Below are 13,248 nucleotides of genomic sequence, written 5' to 3'. Positions count from 1 at the left end.
GTTGAAGCGAATAGTATAGATGCATTTAAGGGGGGTTAGATAAGCAGATGAGGGAGAAGGGAATAGAGGGTTATGCTGATAAATTTAGATGAAGAAAGATGGGAGGAGACTCGAGTGGAGCATAAACGCCGGCATGGACTGGTTGGGCCGCCTGTTTCTGTGCCGTATAAACTATGTAATCCTATGTAAATAACATTCGTCCACACAAGTATCAGGCAATGACCATCTCCAACAAGAGAGTCGAACCACTTCCCCATGACATTCAATGGCATTACCATCGCCGAATCCCCCACCATCAACATCCTGGGAGGGGGAAGGTCACCATTGACTAGAAACTTAACTGGACCAGCCACAAATACTGTGGCTACAAGCGCAGGACAAGGCGGCGGCTCCCAATACCTTCCCAAGGGCAATTAGGGATGCACAATAAATGCTGGCCTTGCCAACGACACCGACATCACGACAACAAAAACACATTAAGCTTTGATGCTCTCCTTTCTTCTGTCATACTCTGCAAAGTTCTGAGGTACATCTGAGTCTTTCAATACAACTTTCTATTCGTCTTGGCCTCAGATACCCTGCTGCAGTACACCCTGGGAGTCAGACTGCTATATTCACTTTGTGCACCATTGAGCAGACTGATTGATCTGTGTAGACAGTGCAATAGGACAGTGCAGAGCCACCCATCCATCTGCACCCCAGGCACCGGGAAGCTGGCCAGCACAGTGCAGACATGTCTATAACACGGAAGGCAAAGTCAATCTGATTAAGAGAGATCTGTTCCTTACTGAGACTTAAGCTAAAGTAGCAAAGCAAACCATCGACAGACAAACACTCGAACTCATGGCTACTACAGGCGACAGTGGGCAGCAGATACAACTGAACCCACTCCCCCAGACCCGGATACAACTGAACCCCCTCCTCCAGACCCGGATACAACTGAACCCCCTCCCCCAGACCCAGATATAACTGAACCCCCCCTCCCCTAGACCCGGATACAATTGAACCCCCTCTCCCAGACACAGCTGAACCCCCTCCCCCAGACCCGGATACAATTGAACCCCCTCTCCCAGACACAGCTGAACCCCCTCCCCCAGACCCGGATACAACTGAACCCCCTCCCCCAGACCCGGATACAACTGAACCCCCTCCCCCAGACCCGGATACAACTGAACCCCCTCCCCCAGACCCGGATACAACTGAACCCCCTCCCCCAGACCCGGATACAACTGAACCCCCTCCCCCAGACCCGGATACAACTGAACCCTCTCCCCCAGACCTGGATACAGCTGAACCCCCTCCCCCAGACACAGCTGAACCCCCCCCCAGACACAACTGAACCCCCCCCCGACACAACTGAACCCCCCCCCCCAGACACAACTGAACACCCCCCCCCCCCAGACACAACTGAACCCCCCCCCCCCAGACACAACTGAACCCCCCCCCCCAGACACAACTGAACCCCCCCCCCCCCCCCCAGACACAACTGAACCCCCCACCCCCCGGAGGACCCCATGATCCAGTTTCAGGGACAGATGTGATTTGAGAAGGCACCGGTGAAATGGAGCAAATGCAGCAATATGCCCAGTAACTCCGGTGCATGGAGTTTACCCTGGTACCGTAGTGAGCTCAGTATAAGGTTACCACCTGTAATGAGCACCATACAGGGCAGGGCTTATACAAGGCTGTGACACGCCGAGATCCACAGGGACCCCGAAATGGGACAGTGAAGAAAAAGGCAGCCGGGGAGTTTCACAAGGAATTTATTGACTACTGATGAAGTGATTCTGTTCTTTACATTACCCAAAGGACTGAAACTACTCCCTGTTCCCAGATAAACATCCAAGTCTCAAATCCACAGAATGGGCCACGTGGAAAATGTGTGTGAGAGTCACTCACAAACACTGTGATCTCTGCAGCCATCCACTGGCACAGAGTATAACTGCATCTAGGAATCTGAACAAGGCTCGCAACCAGCAAGAGTTAGACAGGACTTGTTAGCCCAATAGGATGAAAGAATCTAGATCTTGAGGTGCAATGGTTACAAAGTTATGAAAGTCTCAATCTGTTTCTAATCCCCGACGTTAATTTGTCTTTGACCCAGAATCCATTTGCAACACGGGCAGAGTCACTCGTCGCAGGCACATTAGGAACACTAGCCAGGCGGAGACACCGCGCAGCCTGGCAAGCTGGAACATCAAACACCAGCCCTGATCGGATCGCACTCTCTGAACCGCTGCATTACTGTCGCCAAAATTACTCAAATAACAAACCGACTGCAGAGGCCCCAGTGGGAATTGACACTACACAAGGCAAGTGTCTGATGCCTAAACTCAGTGTAAAGTAAAAGAACTTCTGACATTGAAACTCCATCTTAAAGAAACCACAGTAAGTCTGTAAACGAAAGTCAGAGAAAAGGCCACTTGACCCATTAGAGGTCATCCCTCCAGTACTCTGGTTATCACAGTGCAGCATCCAACTGCATCCTGAATGTCCCCGCTTGCAAACAATTCTCAGCATTCCTCACCCTGGGGTGAAGAAGCTCTCCCGAATATTGATTTTAAATTTAAGCTGATGTCCTCTGCTCCTACAATCCTGAATTGATTGGAAGTAATATTCTGGGTTTGCATTATCTACCGTGGTCAGGGCCATGCCTTGTTTCCGGACTGGACTGAATGAGCTGCCTTGGGAGCGTGTGCTGTTACACACACAACTCCTTACTCGCACACTGTGGGCTGAGGAGTTTTATTTCATTGCATCATACAATGAGTGATCACAGCCCAGGATATCGCTTTGCTGCATCATTAAGCAGAAGGCCAATAGCTTATCCAGCCCGAGCTCCTGTCTGAGCGATACCTCCATTTATGCACATTCACCTGCCCAGGCTTTGAACAACCAGGCAGGTAACCAGTCAGCAGAAAGCAAGGAGTCTCACTCAAAATAGGACCAGTCTCCGCAGATACCGACACACAGCTATTTCCAACATTTTCTGGTTTTATTTCATATTTCCAGAATGTTTCGAATATATATGTATAAAGACAGAACTTGCATTTATATATAGCTCCTTTCACAACCTCGACATCCCAAAGCGCTTCACAGTCATTGAGGTACTTTTGAAGTAGTCACTGTTGTAATGTAGGAAACGTGGCAGGCAATTTGTGCACAGCAAGCTCCCACAATCAGCAATGTGATAATGACCACATAATCTGTTTTGTTAGTGTTGGATGAGGGATCAATGTTGGCCAGCATACTGGGGAAAACTCTCTGCTCTTCAGACAAAAATAGTGACATGGGCTCATTTATGTCCACCTGAGGGACAGTTTAACGACTCATCCGAAAGATGGCACCTCCAACAGTGCAGCACTCCCTCAGCACTGCACTGAGGCTTAAATCCACAACCATGTGACTCAGAGGCTAGAGTGCTGCCCACTGAGCCAAGCTGACACTAAGCAACTTATTGGTTTAAAATGTCTCAAGGCGTTTCACACAATGAATGACTGGGAGCTGAGCTGGCTTCGATACACAGGCAATAATCTGTGACAAGTTACTCACCCAATGAACTCGAGCACCAACGAGATGTCGAGATGAGGCGATGGATCCTCCAGGGGAGCCATGGGCAGTGCCAGCTTCTTACCCAGTGATCGGATACGGCTCACTTTACCATTACTGGGCACCTGGACAACTGAATAGCCACAGAACAGGAGAGAAACCTTCAATGGTCAGGAGAAACGTGCACACAACAGCTTGCATTTATATAGCACCTTTAATGCAGTAAAACATCCCAAGACGCTTCACAGGAGCGTCAAACAAAATTTGACACAGAACCACATAAGGAGATCAGCCATGATCTTTTTGAATGGCGGAGCAGGCTCGAGGGGCTAGATGGCCTACTCCTGTTCCATGTTCTTATGTTCTTATGAGATATTAGGACATGTGACCAAAAACTTGGTCAAAGAGCTAGGTTTTAAGCAGCATCTTAAAGGAGGAGAGAGGTAGCGAGGCAGAGAAGTTTAGGAAGGGAATTCCAGAGCTTAGGACCTAGGCAGCTCAAGGAACAGCCAGGAATGGTGGACCGATGGAAATCAGGGATGCGCGAGAGGCCAGAATTGGAAAGGTGCAGAAATCTCAGGACGGTAGGAGATTGCAAAGATAGGGAAAGAAAGACTTACATTTATATAGCGCCTTTCATGACCACCGGACATCTCAAAGCAATTTATAGCCAATTAAGAACTTTTGGAGTGTAGTCACTGTTGTAATGTGGGAAACGTGGCAACCAATTTGCACAGCAAGCTCCCACAAAGATATATGTGATAATGACCAGATAATCTGTTTTGTTATGTTGATTGAGGGATAAATATTGGCCAGGACACCTGGGCTAACTCCCCTGCTCTTCTTCAAAATAGTGCCATGGGATCTTTTACGTCCACCTGAGAGCGCAGATGGGGACTCGGTTTAACGTCTCATCCGAAAGACGGCACTTCCAACAGTGCAGCGCTCCCTCAGCACAGCACTGGAGTGTCAGCCAGTATTTATGTGCTCAAGTCCCTGGATTGGGACTTGAACCCACAACCATCTGACTCGGAGGCGAGTCTGAGGCATCCACTGAGCCACAGCTGAGGCAAGGCAATGGAGGAATTTGAAAACAAGGATGAGAATTTTTAAATTGAGGCATTGCCGGACCAGCGAGCATGGGGTTATGAGTGAACGGGACTTGGTGCAAGTTAGGAAACGGGCAGCTGGGTTTTGGAGGACCTCAAGTTTTTGTAGGGTGAAAGATGGGAGGCAGGCCAGGAGAGCACTGGAATAGTCGGAGTCTGGTAGTGACAAAGGCATAGATAGGGATTTCAGCAGCAGATGAGCTGAGGGAGGGGCAGAGACGGATGATGTTACGGAGGTGGAAGTAGGCAGACTTGGTAATGGAGTGGATGTGTGGTCAGAAGCTCATCTCGGGGTCCAAATACAACACCAAGGTTGGGCAACGGTCTGGTCCAGCCTCAGACAATTGCCAGGAGGATGGAGTTGGTGGCGAATGAACGGAGTTTGTGGCGGGTCCGAAGACAATGGCTTCGATCTTCTCACTATTTAGTTGGAGGAAATTTCTGCACATCCAGTACTGGATGTCGGACAAACAATGTGACAAATCAGAGACAGTGAAAGGGTCGAGAGAGGTTGTGGTGAGGTGGAGAGCTGGGTGTTGTCAGCGTATATTTTGAACCTGATGCTGTGTTTTCGGATGATTTCGCCGAGGGGCAGCATGTAGATGAGAAATAGGAGGGGGCCAAGGATAGATCCTTGGGGGCTCCTGAAGTAATGGTGCAGGAGCAGGAAGAGAAGCCATTGCAGGAGATTCTCTTGCTACGACTGTATAAGAATGGAATGAGGAGAGTTCAGTCCCACTCCAGCAAAGTGCAGTTACAGGGAAATGAATGGGCCGAGTGAGATCCAGCTCCGCACTAACTGGTCCCTCTGATCAATGTGAAATCTCCCCAGCGGGATTGGTGGCAGCCATACAATGAATGGAATGCACTGGGCTATGGAGCAGTCGGGTCTGGGTCTACATCATTAACCCCCTGCCTGGTCAATGCAACAGTCACAGAATGTGGGGAAGGAACCAATGACCGGATCTGCAGGGTGAGATTCAATCACCTTACTGTGGGCAGGGAGCCTGTGCATCTGGCTGAAGGGTGAGGAGCTGCTGGACCTCAGAGAGGGAACCAGAAGAAGTGAAAAGTAAGGTTTAAGGCTGCCCACTTTCTAGTTGAAACATTGAAATTCTCCTCCCTGTTGCAGCACACATCCCAATCCACAGAGCAGTCAGGTTCACCACTGCACCCAGACCGCACTTGGCTTCTTCACAGCATCAATACCCCAGAGACCAGCCTGGAGCTAGTGTCTGCCAATTACAGAGCCAGTGTGGTGACACAGCAGAGGGTAATGGTGTCCTAATGCTAAGGAAACACTTGCTGCTGCAATCATTTATGCTGATCACCAAATATTATAATTCTGCCACGGGTTGGTCCATGGATTGTTACATGGAGCAGGGTTTGAGGCACCAAAGGGACAAGGATCTAATTGACTGACAATAGGCGCAGGGACTCTCCCAGCTGCCCATGCAGTCAGAGTTACACACTTCAGTCTATTGAAGATCAGGGAGAACCAGTATCTCCTGGAGAGGTTTGACTGCCAGCGCCACTTGGAAGAGAGGAGAAACTCGGCACCAGCTGAGCTTAGTTTTTGAGGTCCCCACAAAGACTATTACACAACGAGTGCAACGGGCGGAATCCCGCACAGTACCCGCTCCCAGTGCCAGCGAGCCGAGCGAGTACAGGTGGGTTTTTTACGTGGCTTCTGCACCTTGAGGTGGAAAATCCACGGTCCTTCCGATACCCTTCGCATTACCCGGGGCCGCGACGGCCAGCGCTACCCCGGGCCGCGACGGAGATGGTGACTCACCGCACCACGAGACACATGTTCCATCAGCAGGCAGATGGCACTTTACGTTTAGCATTCCAAGTCACCGAACAATGAACCCAGTGCAGCAGATTCTACAGACAGAGCATGGTACCACAATCCCAGCACAGAGCGATGCAACAGCAAGAACTGGCCACCCGGAGTCTTTAGAACTCACCTGGTTTAGGAACCTCGAGCCCCCTCTCTCTGTAAAAATCATGGAGCCGTCTTTTCTCACCTGAAAACAAAGAAGCTCGCGTCACTCACTGACTTAACGTGGCAATAGAAAAATAATCTTTTAACCCATCAAAGGTCACAGTGCTAACCACAGCTGGCTGCTGAGATGATTAATCCAACAGACTCCAGCAGTGAGGGTTCGAGGGCCAAAGCCACCTCAAGCTCTTACTGGAACATTGAGGGTTAACTCCCCCTGTCCATCGCTCCCAGACAGGGCACTGAGGGTTAATTTCCCATCGCTCCCAGACTGAGGCAGTGAGGGTTAATTCCCCATCGCTCCAAGACTGGGGCAGTGAGGGTTAATTCCCCATCGCTCCCAGACTGGGGCAGTGAGGGTTAATTCCCCATCGCTCCCAGACTGGGGCAGTGAGGGTTAATTCCCCATCGCTCCCAGACTGGGGCAGTGAGGGTTAATTCCCCATCGCTCCCAGACTGGGGCAGTGAGGGTTAATTTCCCATCGCTCCCAGACTGGGGCAGTGAGGGTTAATTTCCCATCGCTCCCATACTGGGGCAGTGAGGGTTAATTTCCCATTGCTTCCAGACTGGGGCAGTGAAGGTTAATTTCCCATTGCTCCCAGACTGGAGCAGTGAGGGTTAATTCCCCAACGCTCCCATACTGGGGCAGCGAGGGTTAATTCCCCAACGCTCCCATACTGGGGCAGTGAGGGTTAATTCCCCATCGCTCCCAGACTGGGGCAGTGAGGGTTAATTCCCCATCGCTCCCAGACTGGGGCAGTGAGGGTTAATTCCCCATCGCTCCCAGACTGGAGCATGGCGGATACCCACTCCACACTCCCGCTGCCAAGCTAAATTACTCACTCTCTCACTTTAGGTTTTGATAATTAGTCATTCTTTACCAAAGCCTTCACATGCAGTGAGACCTATTCCCAAAGGGCACCTACAGGGAGCAATGAGGATATGAGAGGATGAGACTGGGCAATTAATAATGGGGAACAGGGAAATGGCAGAGACATTGAACAAATATTTTGCATCAGTCTTCACAGTAGAAGACACTAAAAACATCCCAATAGTGGATAATCAAGGGGCTATAGAAGGGAGGAACTTAATATAATGACTAAATAAGTTGTACTCAGTAAATTAATGGGACTAAGGGCGGACAAGTCCCCTGGACCTGATGGCCTGCATCCTAGAGTCTTAAAAGAAGTAGCTGCAGAGATAGTGGATGCATTGGTTGTAATCTACCAAAATTCCCTAGATTCTGGGGAGATCCCAGCGGATTGAAAAACCGCACATGTAAAGCCCCTATTTAAAAAAGGGAGACAGAAAGCAGGGAACTATAGACCAGTTAGCCTAACATCTGTCATTGGGAAAATGCTGGAGTCTATTATTAAGGAAGCAGTAGCAGCACATTTGGAAAAGCATAATTCATTCAAGCTGAGTCAGCATGGTATTATGAAAGGGAAATCATGTTTGACAAATTTGCTGGAGGATGTAACGAGCAGGGTGGATAAGGGGGACCAGTTGATGTGGTGTATTTGGATTTCCAGAAGGCATTCGATAAGGTGCCACATAAAAAGTTATTGAAAAAGATAAAAGTTCACGGGGTTGGGGGCAATATATTAGCATGGATAGAAGATTGGCTAACTAACAGAAAACAGAGAGTCGGGATGAATGGGTGATTTTCCAGTTAGCAAACAGTAACTAGTGGGGTGCCGCAGGGATCGGTGCTGGGGCCTCAACTATTTACAATCTATATTAATGACTTGATGAAGGCAACGAGTGCAAGGTCTGCAAAGGGATATAGACAGGCTAAGTGAGTGGGCAAAGATTTGGCAAATGGAGTATAATGTGGGAAAGTGTGAGATTATCCACTTCGGCAGAAAAAAATAGGAAAGCAAATTATAATTTAAAAGGAGAACAATTGCAAAGTGCTGCAGTACAGAGGGACCTGGGGGTTCTTGTGCATGAAACACAAAAAGTTAGTATGCAGGTACAGCAAGTAATCAAGAAAGGCAAATGGAACGTTGGCCTTTATTGCAAGGGGGATAGAGTATAAAAGCAGAGAAGTCCTGCTACAACTGTACAGGGTATTGGTAAGGCCACACCTAGAGTACTGTGTACAGTTTTGGTCTCCGTATTTAAGGAAGGATATACTTGCATTGGAGATTGTTCAGAGAAGGCTCGCTAGTTTGATTTCAGAGATGAGGGGGTTGACATGAAGATAGGTTGAGCCGATACACATTGGAGTTCAGAAGAATGAGGGGTAACTTATCGAAACATAAAAGATAATGAGGGGGCTCAACAAGGTGGATGCAGAGAGGATATTTCCACTCATAGGGGAAACTAAAACTAGGAGACATAGTCTCAGAATAAGGGGCCGCCCATTTAAAACTGAGATGAGGAGGAATTTCTTCTCTGAGGGTTGTAAATCTGTAAAATTTTCTGCCCCAGAGAGCTGTGGAGGCTGGGTCATTGAATATATTTACAGCAGAGATAGACAGATTTTTGAGAGATAAGGGAATAAAGGGTGATGGGGAGCAGGCAGGGAAGTGGAACTGAGTCCATGATCAGATCAGCCATGATATTATTAAATGGCGGAGCAGGCTCGAGCAGCCAAATGGCCCACTCCTGCTCCTATTTCTTATGTTCCTAAAATCAGCCTGGGAACCCGGACAGGGTGTTTAGCTCGTGAGATTAGTAAATTGGAGATTAGTTCAGCAGAACCCATTCTTTGTGCAAAAGCGGGCCACAACCAGGCTGGGTGATTCCGGCCCCATTGTAGCCCAAGGGCGGAGAGCTCCATCGCTCAGGGACGTGCCCCAGCAGACCCCCAGGCCCAACTCCTGCACCACCGCCACCCCTCACAGCTCCAGTATATGACCCCAGGGCTGGCGGACCCTCCCCCCCAACATTGAAACTCAAGGGTCAGCCTGGCTTTTGCTGAAGATGTGGAGCACGGGATGACTGCAGTGCAGGGGGAAGTCGAGCTTCATTCCCGTTATATCGATCGCAATATCATCGCACCCACATCCAGGGAGACACTGTGTGGAGACAATGCAAAGCTTCTATGTTGTTTATTCTGGCAACGCAGCCTCGAACCTAACCAGACAGTAACGAGCACTTTTACTGCATCGTTCTGACATTTCCATTTCCCACAGTGAGCTTGCTAAATCAGAGAACTCTTCTGTCCTGTGTGTGCGCTCAGTGAGGACTGTGGCTGGAAGCACTCAGTCTGCCCTTGACTGTCAGAGAAACCAGGCTATGTTCATGACAGCACGTTCAGTGTGATCAACATCACTTACTGCTTTCTAAGTTGGGCACAAGCTTGTAAACAATATCTTGTAATTTTCTGTCCAGCCTAGAAAAAAACAAAAACACATTAATCACAAAAGTGGGCAAAATTCTGGCAGGTCGAGTGCAATGTGGGCACGTGTGAGGCCACCCACTTTCGATCCGAGAAAGACAAATCGGAACATAAGAAATAGGAGCAGGAGTCGGCCAATCGGACCCTTGAGCCTGCTCCGCCATTCAGTAAGATCAAGGCTGATCATCTACCTCAACTCCATTTTCATGCACTATCCCCATATCCCTTCATTCCCTTAATATCCAAAAATCCATCGACCTCTGTTTTGAATATACTCAATGACTGAGCCTCCACAGACCGCTGGGATAGAGAATTCTAAAGATTCACCACCCTGAGTGAAGAAATTTCTCCTCATCTCAGTCCTAAATGGCTGACCCTTTATTCTGAGATTGTGACCCCTGGTTCTTGACTCCACAGCCAGAGGAAACATCCTCCCTGCATCTACCCTGTCAAGCCCTGTAAGAATGCTGTATAGAAACATAGAAAATAGCAGTAATAGGCCATTCAGTCCTTCGAGTCTGCACCGCCATTCAATATGATCATGGCTGATCCTCTATCTCAACATCATATTCCCGCTTTTCCCCCATACCCCTTGATGCCTTTTGTTTCTTGAAATCCATCTCTCTCCCTCTTAAATATATTCAGTGACTTGGCCTCCACAGCCTTCTGTGGTAGAGAATTCCACAGGTTCACCACCCTCAGTGAAAAAATGCCTCCTCATCTCAGTCCTAAATTTCCTACAACCTGCATCCTGAGACTGTGACCCCCTTGTTCTACACTTTCCAGCCAGTGGAAACATCCTCCCCGCATCCAGCCTATCCAACCCACAGAATTTTATACGTTTCAATGAGAGCACCTCTCATTCTTCTAAACTCTAGAGAATATAGGCCTAGTCTACTCAATCTCTTGTCATAGGACAATCCCCCCATCCCAGGAATCAGTCTGGTGAACCTTTATGGCACTCCCTCTATGGCAAGTATATCCGTCCTTGGGTAAGGAGACCAAAACTGTACACAGTACTTAATGGAGAGAGACTCGGAGTTGTGGAAGTGTGAAGGGATTTAGGTGCCCATGTGCACAAATCACTAAACGTTAGTGCACAGGTACAAAAGTAATCAAAAAGGCTGGTGGAATGTTGGCCTTTAATTCAAGAAGAGTTAAATTCAAATGGGAACTGATGCTTCAGTTGTACAGAGCCTCGGTCAAACCCCATCTGGAGTACGGAGAATAGTTTTAGGAAAGGAACCTCAGGAAGGATATATTGGTCGTGGAGGGGGAGCAGCATAGAGTCACCAGAATGATACCGGGACTCAAAGGTTTACACTATGAGGACAGGTTCCATAGACTAGGCTTGTATTCCCTTGAATATAGAAGATTATGGGGTGATCTAATTGAAGAATGATGATTAAAGAATATTTGGGGGTAGAATTAGAGCTAGGCCGTTCAGGGTGATGTCAGGAAACACAAAGGGCAGTGGAAATCTGGAACTCTCTCCCCCAAAAAGATGTTGTCTATCAAATGAAGTTTCTAGACTGAGATTGATAGATTTTTGTTGGGTAAGGGTCACGTAATCAAGGTGGGTAGATGAGAGTTAAGATACAGATCAGCCGTAATCAAACTTAATGGTGGAACAGGCTCTAGGGGCAGAATGGGGCTACACAGCCTCCTCCTGCTCCGATGTAATGCACATTAGAAGCAGTTTCTGCATCTCCGCCACCAACAATATCAGCAAGGGAGCGAAGAGCAACACTCGTCCACAGACACAGGACTTTGTCTTCTTCCCAACCCTTGAGACAGATTCCTGCTGGGGTTCCACAGCTCCTTCTGTGTGAATCAAGACAGTGAGTGATGTAAGGCTATTTGACTGCAGGTGGCATCATCCAGTCCTCACCCGGAATTCACATACAGCAGGAGTCACTGGATAGTGATCAGGAACAGGAACACTGGCTGATTACCCCCTTCCGAACCCAGCGGCACTAAAGTAAATTGTATCAGCCTGAAAAGCTGCCCGATTCAGACTAGCCCCCCCACCCCCGCCTTCTCACCTTATGTTGTACAGCGGCTGTGTCTGATGGACAATAACGTTGCACTTTGGACAGCGGTTGCTGTAGTCGAAATGTTTCACGATACAGCTCTTACAGACTGCAGAGACACAAGGGAGGAATTCGCAATGAAATATAGTCTGTACTGAATAATTTACTGACAATCAAAATACTAAGTCCCAGCGACACAGATACAGAGAGAGAAAAATTCAGTGCTCCTCAGACAGTGACCCCGAAATACGGGGTAAAATAGGAGAAACTATTTCCTCTGGTGGGGAATCCAAAACAAGAGGACATCACCTTAAAAGTGGAGCTTGGCCATTCAGCAGTGAAATCAGGAAGCCCTTCTTCACACAAAGGGTAGTGGAGATCTGGAACACCCCCCCCCAAAAAAAAAAAGCTGTGGATGTCTGGGGGGTGGTCAATTGGAGCTTTCTAGACTGAGATTGATAGATATTTTGTTTGGGTGAGGGTATCAAAGGATATGGAGCAAAGGCGGGTAAATTAAGTTGAGGTGCAGATCAGCCAAAATCGAACTGAATGCCGGAGCAGACTCGAGGGACTGAATGGCCTCTTTCTGCTCCTGTGTGTGATCTTGGTGTGTGCAAAATCACTGGATAATTACCCATATAATAGTCACAACACAATTCATTCCATCTCAAGCGCTTTGGGATGTATTTGAAACTTAAAATGGTGCAACATAACTGCAGGAGCTTCCCTTTTCCCATCACAGCAGGCCATATCAGGTTAACAGGTGAAGGTAAACGGCCTCCACATAGCAGCACACTCTGAGTCTAATTGTACTTACACGTGTGCAGGCATTCTGTGATGGTGGTTGCATCAATAAAGTAGCCTCCGCAGATGGGACACAGGATGTACGGATTCACGTCAGCCAGACAAATACTCTGCTGTAAAGAAAACAGATCCCCTCAGTGCTTCCCTCACAGCCTGGTAAATGCTATTGCTGAAATTAAAATTCCACTGCCCAGATCATCTGCTACTTAGCAAAAGCCTTGTGGTGCAGTACTTGTCCAGCGCCAGAGGCTATACCAGCTCAGTCTGAAGCATTTAATTTGCAGCGTGTGAACCAAGATAGTTACTCCTGGTTTGCTGTGGGTTAGAGAGCCGTCCGACACTGGCTCGAGCTAAACCTGCTCTCACTCCAGCAGTTCAAATCGCTCAAAGTCTTGCTG

General features: G+C 48.3%; 1 protein-coding gene across 2 annotated transcripts in view; it reads right to left on the bottom strand.

The window, feature by feature from the left end:
- The window catches only part of pcgf6 (polycomb group ring finger 6), a 66,393-nt gene that overhangs the window by 47,330 nt on the left and 5,815 nt on the right, over nucleotides 1-13,248 (bottom strand). For both annotated transcript variants that reach the window (XM_070874930.1, XM_070874929.1), the window contains exons 2-6: nucleotides 12,864-12,963; nucleotides 12,059-12,155; nucleotides 9,952-10,007; nucleotides 6,629-6,688; nucleotides 3,553-3,682 (exon numbers count right to left, since the gene is read on the bottom strand). In XM_070874930.1, coding sequence (XP_070731031.1) covers nucleotides 3,553-3,682; nucleotides 6,629-6,688; nucleotides 9,952-10,007; nucleotides 12,059-12,155; nucleotides 12,864-12,963 — 443 coding nt within the window. The remainder of the gene's footprint in view (nucleotides 1-3,552; nucleotides 3,683-6,628; nucleotides 6,689-9,951; nucleotides 10,008-12,058; nucleotides 12,156-12,863; nucleotides 12,964-13,248) is intronic.

Source organism: Pristiophorus japonicus, chromosome 3 (genome assembly GCF_044704955.1).
Source record: "Pristiophorus japonicus isolate sPriJap1 chromosome 3, sPriJap1.hap1, whole genome shotgun sequence".
Classification (NCBI taxonomy): domain Eukaryota; kingdom Metazoa; phylum Chordata; class Chondrichthyes; family Pristiophoridae; genus Pristiophorus; species Pristiophorus japonicus.
The sequence above is the reverse complement of the archived record's forward strand: the minus strand, read 5'-3'. Positions and strand labels throughout refer to the sequence as shown.